Source organism: Leucoraja erinacea, chromosome 17 (assembly GCF_028641065.1).
Source record: "Leucoraja erinacea ecotype New England chromosome 17, Leri_hhj_1, whole genome shotgun sequence".
Taxonomy (NCBI): domain Eukaryota; kingdom Metazoa; phylum Chordata; class Chondrichthyes; order Rajiformes; family Rajidae; genus Leucoraja; species Leucoraja erinaceus.
In genome coordinates this window covers 15,678,876-15,693,427 of record NC_073393.1, presented here as the reverse complement: position 1 = coordinate 15,693,427, position 14,552 = coordinate 15,678,876, and the positions used below count along the sequence as shown (strand labels likewise).

The 14,552-nt window shown below is 39.8% G+C and overlaps 1 protein-coding gene across 4 annotated transcripts in view; it reads right to left on the bottom strand.

Annotated features, from left to right (window-relative positions):
* The window catches only part of ndrg4 (NDRG family member 4), a 105,807-nt gene extending 97,226 nt beyond the window's left edge, over positions 1–8,581 (bottom strand). Inside the window, exon 1 of one of the 4 annotated variants that reach the window (XM_055648664.1) lies at positions 8,374–8,581. Coding sequence is in view for 2 of the 4 variants with exons in the window: in XM_055648661.1 (XP_055504636.1) it covers positions 7,967–7,994 (28 nt within the window). In the remaining 2 variants the exon portion in view is untranslated. Of the gene's footprint in view, positions 1–7,966; positions 8,022–8,373 lie in introns of those variants that run through there. The other 3 variants (XM_055648665.1, XM_055648661.1, XM_055648662.1) reach the window with 3 other exon arrangements.
* Positions 8,582–14,552: the final 5,971 nt, after the last annotated feature.

Genomic DNA, 14,552 nt, shown 5'->3' with positions numbered 1-14,552 from the left:
CTGTTTTAATGTCAAAGGCTACCATTTTCACCTTAGGAATTTAGCTAATTTATTTATGCTTGGATCAACAATTAGGCAGGGATTCAAGTAGACACAAGGAACTGCAGATGCCAGTTAAAAAATAAATTAAAAAATGCTAGAGTAACTCAGAGGTTGGGACCCTTCCTCAGACTCTGAAAAATGTCTTGATGTTCTCCAGGGATGCTGCCTTACCCACTTAGGTTTCCAGGACTTTGCGTATTTTTATAAAAAACAAGTTGGCTTGGTGAAACTCAAGATGTGCCATTGGGATGAATAGCGATGTTGCATTTGAAGTGATGCATATTTGAGGGAGATAGGAATAGTAGAAGGGATGGAGGATGTTTGTGAAGAGTAGATGTTTAACCTGTTCCCTATTGGCCATGACCTGAGTATACTCAGTGGTGGCACTGAACGGTTAAATTTGTCCCGATGTGCTAAATAAAAGAAGTTCCATGAAATCCGGATTCCCCAAAGCACCTTACAGCCAAGGTAGCATTTTTCTGAAGAATAGTCATGCTGTATTGGAAAAGCCAGAAATTAATTTGCACATTACTAGATTTAACATGATAACATCTAGATAAAATTAATAGTTTAGGTATTGGAAGAGAAATAAATGTAGGCCAAGGTTAACTGATGTTTTTTCTTCCTATAGTTCTATGAGATCTGTTATAACCACTGGAGAGTGAAAATTCGGATTCAGATTAGTTTACTGTAATATACACCGGGGAGCAATGAAATTCCTTGTTCGCATCAAACTCAGAGTAAACAGTAAACGATAGAAGCAGCAATAAACATGAATGTAAAACAGCAAAATGGTATAAAGATTATAGTGCAATTTGAAATGGTGCAAAAAGAAACTAAAGTACAATTTAACAGATTCATCCAGTGAGTTAGAATTAGGAGTAAGAATACATGGCAGCACTTTGTGAATGAGGTGTGAAAGGTGATTGGTTCAGGAGTCTGCTCGCTGTGGGGAAGGTGTTGTTCTTAAATTGGATGTCAGTGAATTCAGCTCTAGTATATTTTCCCAGAAGGCGAGAGAGATGGAGAGAAAAGGGAGCAGCCAAGGTGCAGGCATCTTTGGTTTATTGTTACAGTCGTATGTATCAAAATTCCCCTGAAAAAAAGTTGTTTGAGTATTACCTAGGCAAGTCATACCATACACAAGTACATCAATCAGACCCTCTCTCACACCTCCCACTGCTGAAAGACTCATCCATGCCTTCATCGCCTCCCGACTGGACTACTGCAACTCACTTCTCCTTGGCATCAGCTCCACCTACATCAACCGACTCCAACTGGTCCAAAACGCAGCCGCCCGCCTCATCACCCACACCAAATCCTGGCATCACATCACTCCAGTCCTCAAACAATTTCACTGGCTTCCCATCTCCCACCGGATCACCTACAAAATCCTGGTCCTCACCTACAAAGCCCTCCACCATCTGGCCCCCCCATATCTCACTGGCCTCCTCTCCCCCTACTAACCCTCACGGTCCCTCAGATCCACATCAGCCAGTCTACTCTCCATCCACAAATCCAACCTCTGCAGTTTTGGGGACAGAGCCTTCTCCAGGGCAGCTCCCAGGCTCTGGAACTCCCTCCCCCAACTGATCCACAATTCCGTTTCCCTCACCATCTTCCTGTCCCGCCTCAAGACCCATCTCTTCACCTCTGTCCATCCTTAGCCCCACGTCCCCCTCCCTTTTCATCTGTGCTTGAATTGCCTCATATTGTGTTTTGAATTGAATTCTGTCTTTAATTTGTGTACTAGTCATGTCTCTACTAATTATTTCATTCCGCTTACATGTTTTTCCTCTACTTGCTAAATGTTTCTAAGGTGTCCTTGAGACACGTGAAAGGCGCCCATGAATAAAATTTATTATTATTATTATTATTATCATCGGCATACAAGAGAGAAAAGAAAACAGAATATAGCATTACAGCTATAGAGAAAATGCAAAGGAAGAAAGTACAAGGGCCACAATGAGGTATATTGGGAGTTCATATATACCATGAACTTATCTTTGCATACAAGTGGTTCATTCAAGAGACTGATAACTAAGAAGCTGTTATTGTGAAATTCCTTTTTTGCATACAGTTCAGTAAAAATCTTACTGTACATAGGCATAATCATACTTGTACAAGAATAGTAGATTACACTGAGGTAGTACACATAAGTTGCTATGTTTCCGGACCATCACGTACCCTTCAAGTTCACAGTTGTTAAAAATAGTCTTAACTTGGCCGTAGAGGGCCATTTTCCTGGCAGTGGCATTGGGTCAGGTATGATGCAGTTCTCAACACATTCCCTGATGAAACCATTGATGACTGAGCTATACTCATTCAGGCTGGATGATATGGTCTTGAATATGTTCTAATCCACAAACTCAAAGCAGCCGTAAAGTAGATGGTTAGCTCCCTCAGATCTGTGTGGTATTACTCTCTTCATTGGAGCCTCACACTTCAATCTGCCTGTAAGCCAGCAGGAACAATACCAGCAAATGATCAAACCGGCCAAAACGAAAGTGAGAGATGGAGCTATAGATGTGCTTGATGGTGGTGTAGCAGAGGTCCAGAGTTCTAACATCTTCTGTGGGATAGTATACACGATGATGGTATTTGGGGAAGGCATTCTTGAGGTTTGCTTGATTGAACTCACCGGCGATAATGAATAAGATGTGAAACTTTGCTGATACAAAAACTTTGCTGATGAAAGTTGATGACCAAGTATAACAGTGCTACTTTGGTATTGTTTGTGGTACAGTCAATGCCAAGTAGGCATTTCATGATCAAGTATTCCAGATCAGGAAAGTCGAATTGAGCCAAGATTGTCACACCAGTTAATTACAAAGTGTGGATCAAAAAGCAGATGCTGAGCCTATCCCCTTGCCCAAGGATGCTACACGACAGTACGATAAATGGTTAAACCCTCAGGTTTTGGGGTCTGGAGAGTTATGGGTGAGCCATGTTTAAGTGAAACAAAAACACAACAAACCTTAATCTCCCTTTGAAACAGCAGACTTGCTCTAAGCTCTTCAAGTCTGTTCTCTAGTGATAGAACCATTATTCATTAGGCACATCCACAGCACCACATTCCTCCAGTACTGTAATTTTGTAAGCCTAGATTTTTGAAAACAATGCTTGAATACAACTTGAACCTAAAAACTTCTGAGCCAATGGCACATCCAAGAAACAGTTTAAGATTCCGCAAATGCCGCCATTAGGCTGTTCAGGGCCAGGTACAAAAGTTAAATACAGGCTACAATCACTATATTATTGCCTCATTCGTATGCTAGTATAATATTGTCTATATTAAATTCTCACACTGCAATTACAGAATGCATTAAACACCAAGCGGAAATCCCTCTGCATGGCCAAGGGCCTAAATTATATTTACATTTCCAATCCCACACGAATAATCCTGATGATCTCTTATGCCAGACGTAGAATCAAAAGAGATATAGCATGTAACTAGGGTATGAGCCCATTGAGTTCATGCCAACCAATAAGCACCCAATAGTATCCTTATCCCAAGCTATTTTCCTCTCCCTAAACTCAGCTCAACTTCTACAAGGTTTAATCGTTTCAACTGAATATTATCAGTTACAGCAGCCGATTGGAATTCAGTAGTGGATGCTTGGTGGCAACATTTTAGAATTATGATATTTTTGTACTGTGGATTTGTTCCCTATTTATGCCCATACGGTCATTTTTCACAGCAGCCCTGCAGCTGAGGGGGTGAAAAGATAAATTCACCTTGCGGCTTACCCTCTACTCCAAAATGCAAATTATCCTATAATTCACTTTTGAGATATTTCAATGCTACAAGGCAACAGAAACAAGCATATTATTTTGCCCCAACATCTGGGCATCAATGGAACCCTTGATCCCACACTTGAAAGGCAACTTACTTGAAAGTATACTGCACCACCACAGCAAATGCCATACAAATAATAAATTGTTGGTGGATTCAGTCAAACTAATGAATTTAACAGCAATTTTAGAAGTGGTCTTGCTCCTAAGAGCAAGCATCATGTTGGATTTATTTCTCCCTCAATTGCAGCCATACTTGTTCTGGGTATGGCCCAAAGACAGTTTTCCACCCCAGTCAAGAAAGGAAAATTACACTTGAGCTTTATTTTTGTACTGAGATACAGGGGGAAAAAAAAATGGTTTTGTGTCCTATCTAGGCAGATCATACCACACATAAATACAACAGGCAGTGCAAAAGCAAAAAAAAAAACAATGTTAGAGCTACAGAGAACATGCAGATGCAAAAGAAAATGTATAAGGGTTGCCACTAGGAAGATTAAGAATACATTCTTAGGATAGGAGGTGCATTCATGAGTCGGATAATAGTGCAGAAGAATCTGTTCTTGAATCTGGCGGCACATGGTTTTAAGCTTTTGTATCTTCTTTCCAACAGGACAGGAGAGAAGAAAATAAATAATTATGTGAATGGTCCTTACTAATGCAGGCTTCTTTCTCAAGACAAACTGAAGTTTAGATGGAGCTACATGACTGCAGGGCGAATCACAGCATGGGGACAACATTATTTAAAGATATTAAATTCTAAAAATTATGAGGGACAGGTTTGAAATGTTCTAACTTTCTTCTTATCCTGCAATTCTCACACAGAATGAATTCCCTTTTGTGAACAGAAATGTAATAATGGTGTGAATGCAAACTTAACCAGAAACTGAAAACACTCAGTCCAACTATATATTTTAACAACAGATTTTGAGATGATTTTTCAAGGCAGTGGTTTAAATATCAGAATTTAAATGGAAATTATATTAATCGGAGCTAGACATTGTTGTTTCCACATATCACCAAAACTCCTCCAATAGGCTTAAAATGATCTGTTTAAAAAAAAATCCCAACATCTATTCAGTGTTCAATTTATTGATTTATTGCAGCTTTTTCTGGTTCTCTCTACGAGACTCAAAAGGTCAGAAGTCTGGTTGCTAACCCATATTTATACCCTTTATTGGCATTTTTTTAAAATAACTTCTGGCCATCATCCCATCACTGCCTTTAGCGGTTATGCTGCTCAGAGTACAGCAATATCAACTCTACAAAAACTTCAATGGCTGTAAAGCACATTGAGTGTTCTGACTTGGAATACTTAAATTCAAGCATCTCAATTAAATATTTTGCATTATTTATCATCAAATCCCTCTCTATTTCACTTGTATTCTCATTTCACATGTTTCATAGTCATACTTGTTGAACCATTTTCTTTTGGTGGGTTGGTTTCACAAGGCCTTTGGCTACATTTCTCTCCTCAGCAATTGCTATCAATCTCTAAAGGAATCCCTCTCCATGCACACTCTGTGCTGCATCTGTCAACATCTCTCTCCTTCCGCTCTCCAAACTGTCATTCTTCCAAACACAGCCTCCTCAGGCTATACTTGACACAAAGCATTCACCGGAGTACATTATTACTCAATCGTTCTGCGATTTATACATTCTCTCCTCCCCACCATTTGAATGATCCAAATGGATATTTCTGAACTGCCCTGTTGTCATCAACAAAACGGACACATTTACACATTCATTCCATCTCTGATCACAGTTTATAAAAATAACTTAAACAGGAATTATACCATACGCAAAATCGGAGGGAAAGTAACAAAATTATACCAGAGTTCCCCATCTTTTTCCAACAGTGGTCATTTGCCAAACTACACATTTCAACTCCATTATCTGAAGAAGGGTCTCGACCCGAAACATCACCTATTCATTCGCTCCATGAATACTGCCTCACCCGCCGAGTTTCTCCAGCATTTTTGTCCACCTTTGATTTTTCCCAGCATCTGCAGTTCTTTCTTAAACATCAACTCCATTATCACTCATTGTGAATCATTTTTCTTTCCATCCGTAAATAATTAAAAATGGAATCATGAAATTATCTCATATTTAACATTTCAACCACTTCTACAACCTACATACATCTTACTGTCAACCTCTGTATGTATGCATAAGAAAAGGAACAATCATGCTTTTGCAGAGTGTGAGCTTCTTAATTCCAACATTTTCCATCTGTAAATCACTTCCATTTGATGCTGTAATATTACTGACATATACAGCACAGAGGAAGCTACTGACCTATTTTGCCATGTTTGCCACAATAGAACGATAGCCGCTGAACCAACTTTATCGTCTCAGCCTGTGGTCTTACAGCACATCATGTGACTATCTAGGAACTTTTTTTTAAGTATATTGGGGGCTTCAATCGCAATCCATCCCATTCATGCAGCCAAATCTAGACATTCTGCATTCTTTGCATGCAAAGATTTTTCTCAATGCACTTCTTTTTTTTGTTACTTAAGTTTAGAAGAACAAAATGAATATCTATTAAAATAAACAAAATCATGGGGCCTAACAGAGTGGGTGCAGAGCCATTGTTTATTTTACCATGAGCATATGGAATCATAAGCCATTTATCAAAGTAAATGAACTGGCAGTTTAGAGACAAAAAGTAACCTCTTCGCCTAGTGGGTAGAAAATCTTTTCTCTTCCCAAAAGGTCTGTAGAGACTCAAATTGCTGAATGCATTCACAATAGAAATCGATAGTTCAAGGGAAACTGGTCAACAAGTTCCAGATCTTTCTGAATGAAAGGACAAGCACGATGGGGGTAAATAACCTATTTCTCTTTCTATGTACCGGTAACCATAAACGTATGGCCTTGGTCATTGACCTATTCGAAGAGGAAAAATAGTTCTATCATGATTTTATATGCTGCAATTAAATTTTCCCTCGGCTCCAAAGAAAACAGTCAATCTTTCCTCATAACCAGCTCTGACAAATGTGTTTTTTTTGTGATTCTCCCTATAGCCGCCATGTCCTTCCTATATCGTGGTGGGCAAAATTGTACACAGTACACTACCTGGGGTCTGAAAATGTTTTAAATAGCTCTAATATGATCCAACTTACAGTTTATGTTTTGGCCAACAAAGAAAAGCATCCCATGCTTAAGCATAGCTTCTATCTACCCTGTTGCATTCAGGAATCTACTTTTCTCACTATCTAACTATTTTTTTAATTTTTTTTTTTTAATATAGTGTTTGGTCCTTGCTTGACATCCCCAAAAGAATTACTACACACTTTTCTGGATTGGTCATCAGACTATTCCATTAATAACTTCTTGCAGTCACTAACATTTTCCCTTTAATATTACAAATGTTTGATAGCGAGTGAGAAAGGCACTTAGAAAAACTCCAGCAAGTTACTTAATTTTGCTCTTGACATTGGTCAAAATCATTAATAAATAACACAGAAAGCAAAAGACCTAGCACAGAGGATACAACATTCCACTTTCTATTCTCTAAAATGCCCATCAACCATTAAACTTTGCCCTTGGACAAATTATAATTTTATCCTTGAACTTTTACTTTTCTGATCATTGTGTCGCGTGTGGCTTTCAAACAAATTTCTCAAAAACATCTAGACCTCGCCTGATCAATGCTCCTCTTGCCTCCTAATCAGGATTCAATTAGCCATCCATGAGTTTCCCTAAAACTAATTAGTTATATTGCTTTCAGTCGTTTCTTGAAAATGTACCATAACTAAAAAGTATTGCATCACAACAAATGGAGTTGCTTTTAAGAGGTTAATGTACGCAATGTACGCATTAAAAAAAAATCCTGGATGGCTAATCAAAATCTCCCCCACCACTACCATCAACATTTTCAAAATATAATGAATCACAGCATTGTTTTCCTTTTCATTCCCATCCCTCACCCCCACCTTATAGTGGTGATGCCTCAATGGGGTGCAACTATACCCTGCTGATATCCAAAGCACTCTTAGCATGTTCTGTTATTTATGACCACACGAGGACTATTCGTCGCCTTTTCTTTATCAATGCCAGAAATGTCCAGCGGAGCTAATGTTCACACGGATACAACGTGTCAAACCACACGGTTGACTCCAACCTTGTTTACCACCAGCACCCACGTCCATCCACAGCCCCGGAGCGTGGGTCAAGCCGCAGGCATCCACCGCTCCCATTGAACGCGGCACTTGGACCGCAGTTACACCGCCCTTACACCTCGGACAAAGCTGCTAAATATACACACACACACACACAAAGGCATGCCCACCGCCTTCAACTTGGCGGTTGATTCGATTACTTTTCCAAAAGCGTATTCGAAAACAAAATTAGGATTTAGAATATGAAAACATATAACTGTAGGATTTACACAAAGTTACCGAAATGCTGAGATTTACCCTCCGTTGCAGCTTGTCAGACCGACAGGTCGATTTAACGAACCTGTCGCAATTAACCGGTTAATCGTCAAAGCCGTGCACAGAACCCTTAACCCTCCCGCGTCCCTTCTACCTCGTCCCCGTGGAAACTTCTGCTCACTTCGCTCCGACTTGTCCCGGTCGGGGGTCGCGACTGGTGAGCACCGCTGGCGCCAGCGGACGAAGGCTGTCCTGTCCTGTCCTGCCCTGAACGCGCGGCGCCTCGGCTCTTCTCCGCGCTCCCGGGGGCGCTCGAGAAATAGGGGGCGAGCTGGAGGTGCACCGGCGATGGTTGGTTCGTCAGTCACTGACCGAGCGATCGCCCAGCGTCAGTAACCCGGGATGCTCGCAGACAATTAAGCAAGCGGCCAGTTAGCCTTACAGCATCACTAGCGGTGATGCTTCCTTGCCTGTCTCCAATAGTTACCCAGCATCCCTACATACAGCAATACACACACCGTCACACCATTCAAGATCGATCCGGCACTGAAATAGTTAAGGGACGACAGGGAGATATTTAGTAGTTTGACTACACACTGCTGGCATGTCTGCTATGCTAGAAACGTGTGACAAATACAGATCCATCAGTCTGGCTACAGTCCATGTAAACTAATGGCATTGATTATCTGGAGAAAGCTCGAGGGCCGTCTTATATAACAATAACCGCGATAAAAAGGCTCGGTCTGTTCTGGGTAAGCTCTATTTTCCCCCTTTATCCATTGTTCTGATAACGCTTACATTTACTGCCGATCCTCGTGGAACTGGACACAATTAAGCGTCAAATACATTGATGGATCTGGCGTCACAGATGGATAAAGATAACAGATTTACTCCCCTGAAGGACAAGAGTGACCAGATGGATTTTAGGACAGTGATAAGTTGGTCACTCGTTAACCATTCAATGGACTAGTATTGTTTGGAGCCATAGAATCATACAGCACTGAAACGAGCCCTTTGGCCCAACTCATTCATGCAAAACTCCTGTTCCACCTAAGCAAGTCCATCTGCCTGCATTTGACCCATATCTATTTAAACCTGTCCTATCCATGCACCTGCTGCAACTACTTCCTCTGGCAGCTCATTCCATAAACCCACCACGCTGTGGAAAAGGTTTCCCCTCCGGTTCCTGTTAAATCTTTCCCGTCTTGCCTTAAACCTTTGTTCTACAATTATTTTTTGATCCCCATACTTTGGGAAAAATTCTGTGCATTCACTATCTATTCCTTCATGATTTTATACGTCTTTATAAGAACACCTCTCAGCCTCCAAGTAATAAAATACAATACTATCTAATTGTTCTCTATAGTTCAGGCTCTTGAGTCCTGACGACATCCTAGAAAGTCTTCTTTGCACGCTTTCAGGGAAGTGGTGATCGCAAAAAATCTAGATTATTAACCGAAATGTAATTATACAAACATCATAGTGAGATATGAAAGACCAGACCTCTGGATTACTCGTCCGGCAATTCAATTACTGCTTTGCTACTACACCCCAGTGCAAAATGTCCCACAGTGAACAATAGTGGAGTGTCAAATTTTCATTGTAAACATTAATGATAGAAACATAGAAATTAGGTGCAGGAGTAGGCCATTCGGCCCTTCGAGCCTTCACCGCCATTCAATATGATCATGGCTGATCATCTAACTCAGTATCCCGTACCTGCCTTCTCTCCATACCCTCTGATCCCCTTAGCCACAAGGGCGACATCTAACTCCCTCTTAAATATAGCCAATGAACTGGCCTCAACTACCCTCTGTGGCAGAGAGTTCCAGAGATTCACCACTGCGTGAAAAAAAAGTTCTTCTCATCTCGGTTTTAAAGGATTTCCCCCTTATCCTTAAGCTGTGACCCCTTGTCCTGGACTTCCCTAACATCGGGAACAATCTTCCTGCATCTAGCCTGTCCAACCCCTTAAGAATTTTGTAAGTTTCTATAAGATCCCCTCTCATCTCCTAAATTCTAGAGAGTATAAACCAAGTCTATCCAGTCTTTCTTCATAAGACAGTCCTGACATCCCAGGAATCAGTCTGGTGAACCTTCTCTGCACTCCCTCTATGGCAATAATGTCCTTCCTCAGATTTGGAGACCAAAACTGTACGCAATACTCCAGGTGTGGTCTCACCAAGACCCTGTACAACTGCAGTAGAACCTCCCTGCTCCTATACTCACATCCTTTTGCTATGACGTCAACATACCATTCGCTTTCTTTACTGCCTGCTGCACCTGCATGCCTACCTTCAATGACTGGTGTACCATGACACCCAGGTCTCGCTGTATCTCCCCCTTTCCCAATCGGCCACCATTTAGATAATAGTCTGCTTTCCCGTTTTTGCCACCAAAATGGGTAACCTCACATTTATCCACATTATACTGCATCTGCCAAACATTTGCCCACTCACCCAGCCTATCCAAGTCACCTTGCAGTCTCCTAGCATCCTCCTCACAGCTAACACTGCCCCCCAGCTTAGTGTCATCCGCAAACTTGGAGATATTGCCTTCAATTCCCTCATCCAGATCATTAATATAGATTGTAAATAGCTGGGGTCCCAGCACTGAGCCTTGCAGTACCCCACAAGTCACTGCCTGCCATTGTGAAAAGGACCCGTTTACTCCTACTTTTTGCTTCCTGTTTGCCAGCCAGTTCTCTATCCACATCAATACTGAACCCCCAATGCCGTGTGCTTTAAGTTTGTATACTAATCTCTTATGTGGGACCTTGTCGAAAGCCTTCTGGAAGTCCAGATACACCACATCCACTGGTTCTCCCCTATCCACGCTACTAGTTACATCCTCAAAAAATTCTATAAGATTCGTCAGACATGATTTACCTTTCGTAAATCCATGCTGACTTTGTCCAATGATTTCACCACTTTCCAAATGTGCTGCTATCCCATCTTTAACTGACTCTATACTATAAACTATACAGAATTGTGTGTATCCATGTTTTCAAATTATGCAGTTTGAGGCAATCATAAACAATTGGATTTAATATTTTATTCAAAATGGTAAAGAAGAAATAATAGAAGTTATGAAAACAAATGAAAATGGTTGGGACATTGAAAGAAATAGGCCAAGAAACTGCATTTGTTAAAAATCTTAAAATCTCCAGATTCAGATTTTTTTTCCTTTAGATTGGTAAAGTGTTTCCGAGTGAGAAGAGAGGGGAAAAAAACAAATAGCTGTAGATTATATAAACACAAATTGTGGGGAAATTACATAACTATCATAAGATATCTATCACAAGAGAAACAAGTACAAAGGACTTTGGTTTTTCAGTTTGAAGCCACATGATTGTTGAGGGTGTATTCTTTGAGGAGTGGAACGAGAGGGTATGATTTCAAACTATTTAACCAAAATGTAGAGCTAATGCTGGAGATTCGTCTTCACATAAATGTGTCAAAATCTTTCAGATGTAACCATAGAGGCAAACAACCATTATTTAAGAAGCAATTGAATGTTGCAATGGGAGAATTATGGGATACTTTCAGCTGGGTAAAACAAGTTATGCCAAATAACCTGGCTCTTCTAGAATTATTTTAATGTACATACCCAGATCTGCAATAAACACTAAGTGCAGGACACACCAAAACAAAATATTCAATAATAATAAAATTCAGATATTCCAATTTCTATCTCGACCTGGCGAATTTACTCAAATTTCTTAACAATCCAATGCAATCTACCATGTCCACCTCCATTGGTACAGCTGCAGTAGATTCCGCATTTTTTTTCTGGCAATTATGCTATTCCCCCAGACTCTGCCTTGCTCTCAGAACACTTTTGAGGATTTAAACCCCTTAATGTTCTCATTGACTGCTGCCCATCACTGCACTGGAGAGTCAAAGGATAGCTTAACAGTTCTCCAATTTGCGCAATCCTTCTTCAGTTCCCCAACAGTTTCTGGGGTCAGCAGTTAGATGTTCAAACTTCAAGCTTCGTGCTAGCCCTTCAGTCTTCCTGTCAGCGAAAGTCAGCCAGGAGACAATGGTTCAAGAAGAACACTGGCATGAAATTAGTGGATCTGACCATGAATTTGTTGATAGCAAACAGTACGTCTATACAGAACCTGACTGAGCAGGTGACATTGCCTATTTCCCACTATAATGTATCCTATATTGAGTCATAATGCATACTGCAAGATCTCATGCCAGCTTTGCTGAAACAGAGAGATAATTTCAAAGAAAGATTAAATTGGATGCAAATTGTGGGCAAGGTCAAAATTGTTGTTTATCTCCGGTAACTGAAGAATTGAGTATCTTTCTAGGCCATTACATATAGGTCAGATCAGATATGGCCAACAGATTTATTTCTCCAACGGAATTCACAAAATGATCACCATTACATTGTTTTTGTTATTTTCAGATTCATATTTAAATGTTTCCCTAATTTCCTAATAAGATTCAAAAACAAGTCTCTGGTTCATTAGATCCCCTGAACCTTAACCACTGTACCACCGTACCCTTTGAAATATTAATATTTGATGGAGTCAAGCAAAACAAAACAAAACAAGGATCACTGTAACTTTCAAACAGTTAATAGTTTATTTTGATGGAATTCATCCAGTATCTACAAACCTTTACACAGGAATATAAATCAGTTCTGAACCACTGAGGAGCTGGAGGAAAATTGATTTATGACAGCACACAAGATCAATAAATTTGCTAGTTACAGTAATGACAAGCATACAATTTTCATTAATAAATAATGACTTCAAGCAACATGTGACTGAACTAAAACATGTTGGATGTAAAAACTTTAAGTTACTTAATAGCCCTCATGCCCCAATTCAAAATACTGTGGGTTAAAGTCCCACTCCAGAGGTTTCAGCTATTTCTATGCTCACAGTCCAAAGGGGTAATTGAAGGAATGTAAATCTGTGAGAGGTAGAGCGTTTGGATTATTCCTTACAACAGAACTCCATCTAATCTTTCACTTCGACATAATATAATTGCAACACATTATTTAGGAAGAGTAGGGGCATTTTGATTAATTGATTTTCTCTGTTCTTTTGATATTTGTTTCCCAATTAAAAGCTAGCAATTGATTTTTATTAATGTGCCTGTAGAATATTTTATTATCTTGTTTAAAATGTCTTCCTCTTAGCTAAATGTATAGAACGCAGACAGATTAAGTCCCTCATGACCTTGCTACCATTTATAGAAATTTGCTCTTGAGAATTTAAAAGTTACTTTACTGACTGCAAAACCCGAGGATGGCAGTCCTGATGGCATGAAAGGGGTCATAGAAATGCAAGTTATTTATTTATTAGTAGAAGCAAAGCTGTTTAGAGTAAGCACATATAAACAAAGATATGTTAGTGTCTGCCTTATTGCAGCCCTTTTATTATTTTACTTAAAATGTATTTATCTTAGCTAAATGGATAGACTACAAAGAGGTTAAATCTCTCAATTCTTGTATCATCCAACTAAATTCATAAGTGATTCAATCCACCAAGTCTACTCCGTCATTCAATCACAGCTGATCTATATTTCCCGATCTTAACCCCATTCTCCTGCCTTCTCCCCATAACCCTTGACATCTGTATTAATCAAGTAAGCTCTCTCCATAAATCTCCCCAGATCATTGGCATCATTCCTAAAGCATTATGCAGAGAACTCTATGCAATTCTCCATATTACACCTAACTAAATATTTCCACAAAAAAAATTATGCATTTATTTGCAAAAAGTATGCGATATGCTTTCTTGATTATTTTAAACCCAAAATGCAAGTACAACAAGGGATTAGCATGAAAAGATTTGAATACAGGAGTAAGTAAGACTTACTGAAGTTGAAAGGTGCTTTGAGGCAACTACTCAAAACTAAGAAAGTTTAATTTAGAAAGGATTCACTAAACTTGCTTTTGTCATATGATGAGAGATTGAATAGAAAATGGCTGTATTCAGAAGAATGAGGAAATCTCATTGAATCTTACAAGAATGTTGACAGAGTTCAATATGCAAAATGCAGGGAGGATGTTACCTCTGGCTGCAGAGTATAGGATCAGGAGACAGTCTCAGAATAAGGGACGGGAACTTTAGGACTGAGATTAGGATAAATGTCATCCCTCGGAGAATGGCGAAGTTTTGGAATTCTCAAGCCTGAAAGGCTGCAAGAGGCTCAGTTGTTGAGTTAATTCAAACCAGAGATCAATAGATTTCTAGGCATCATGGGTTTCAAATATTATGGAGAGAATGTAACTGAGAAAGAAGATCAGCCGTGATCTTGTTGAATGGCAAATAACCTCAAAAAACCAGACACTGTTCCTGTTTCT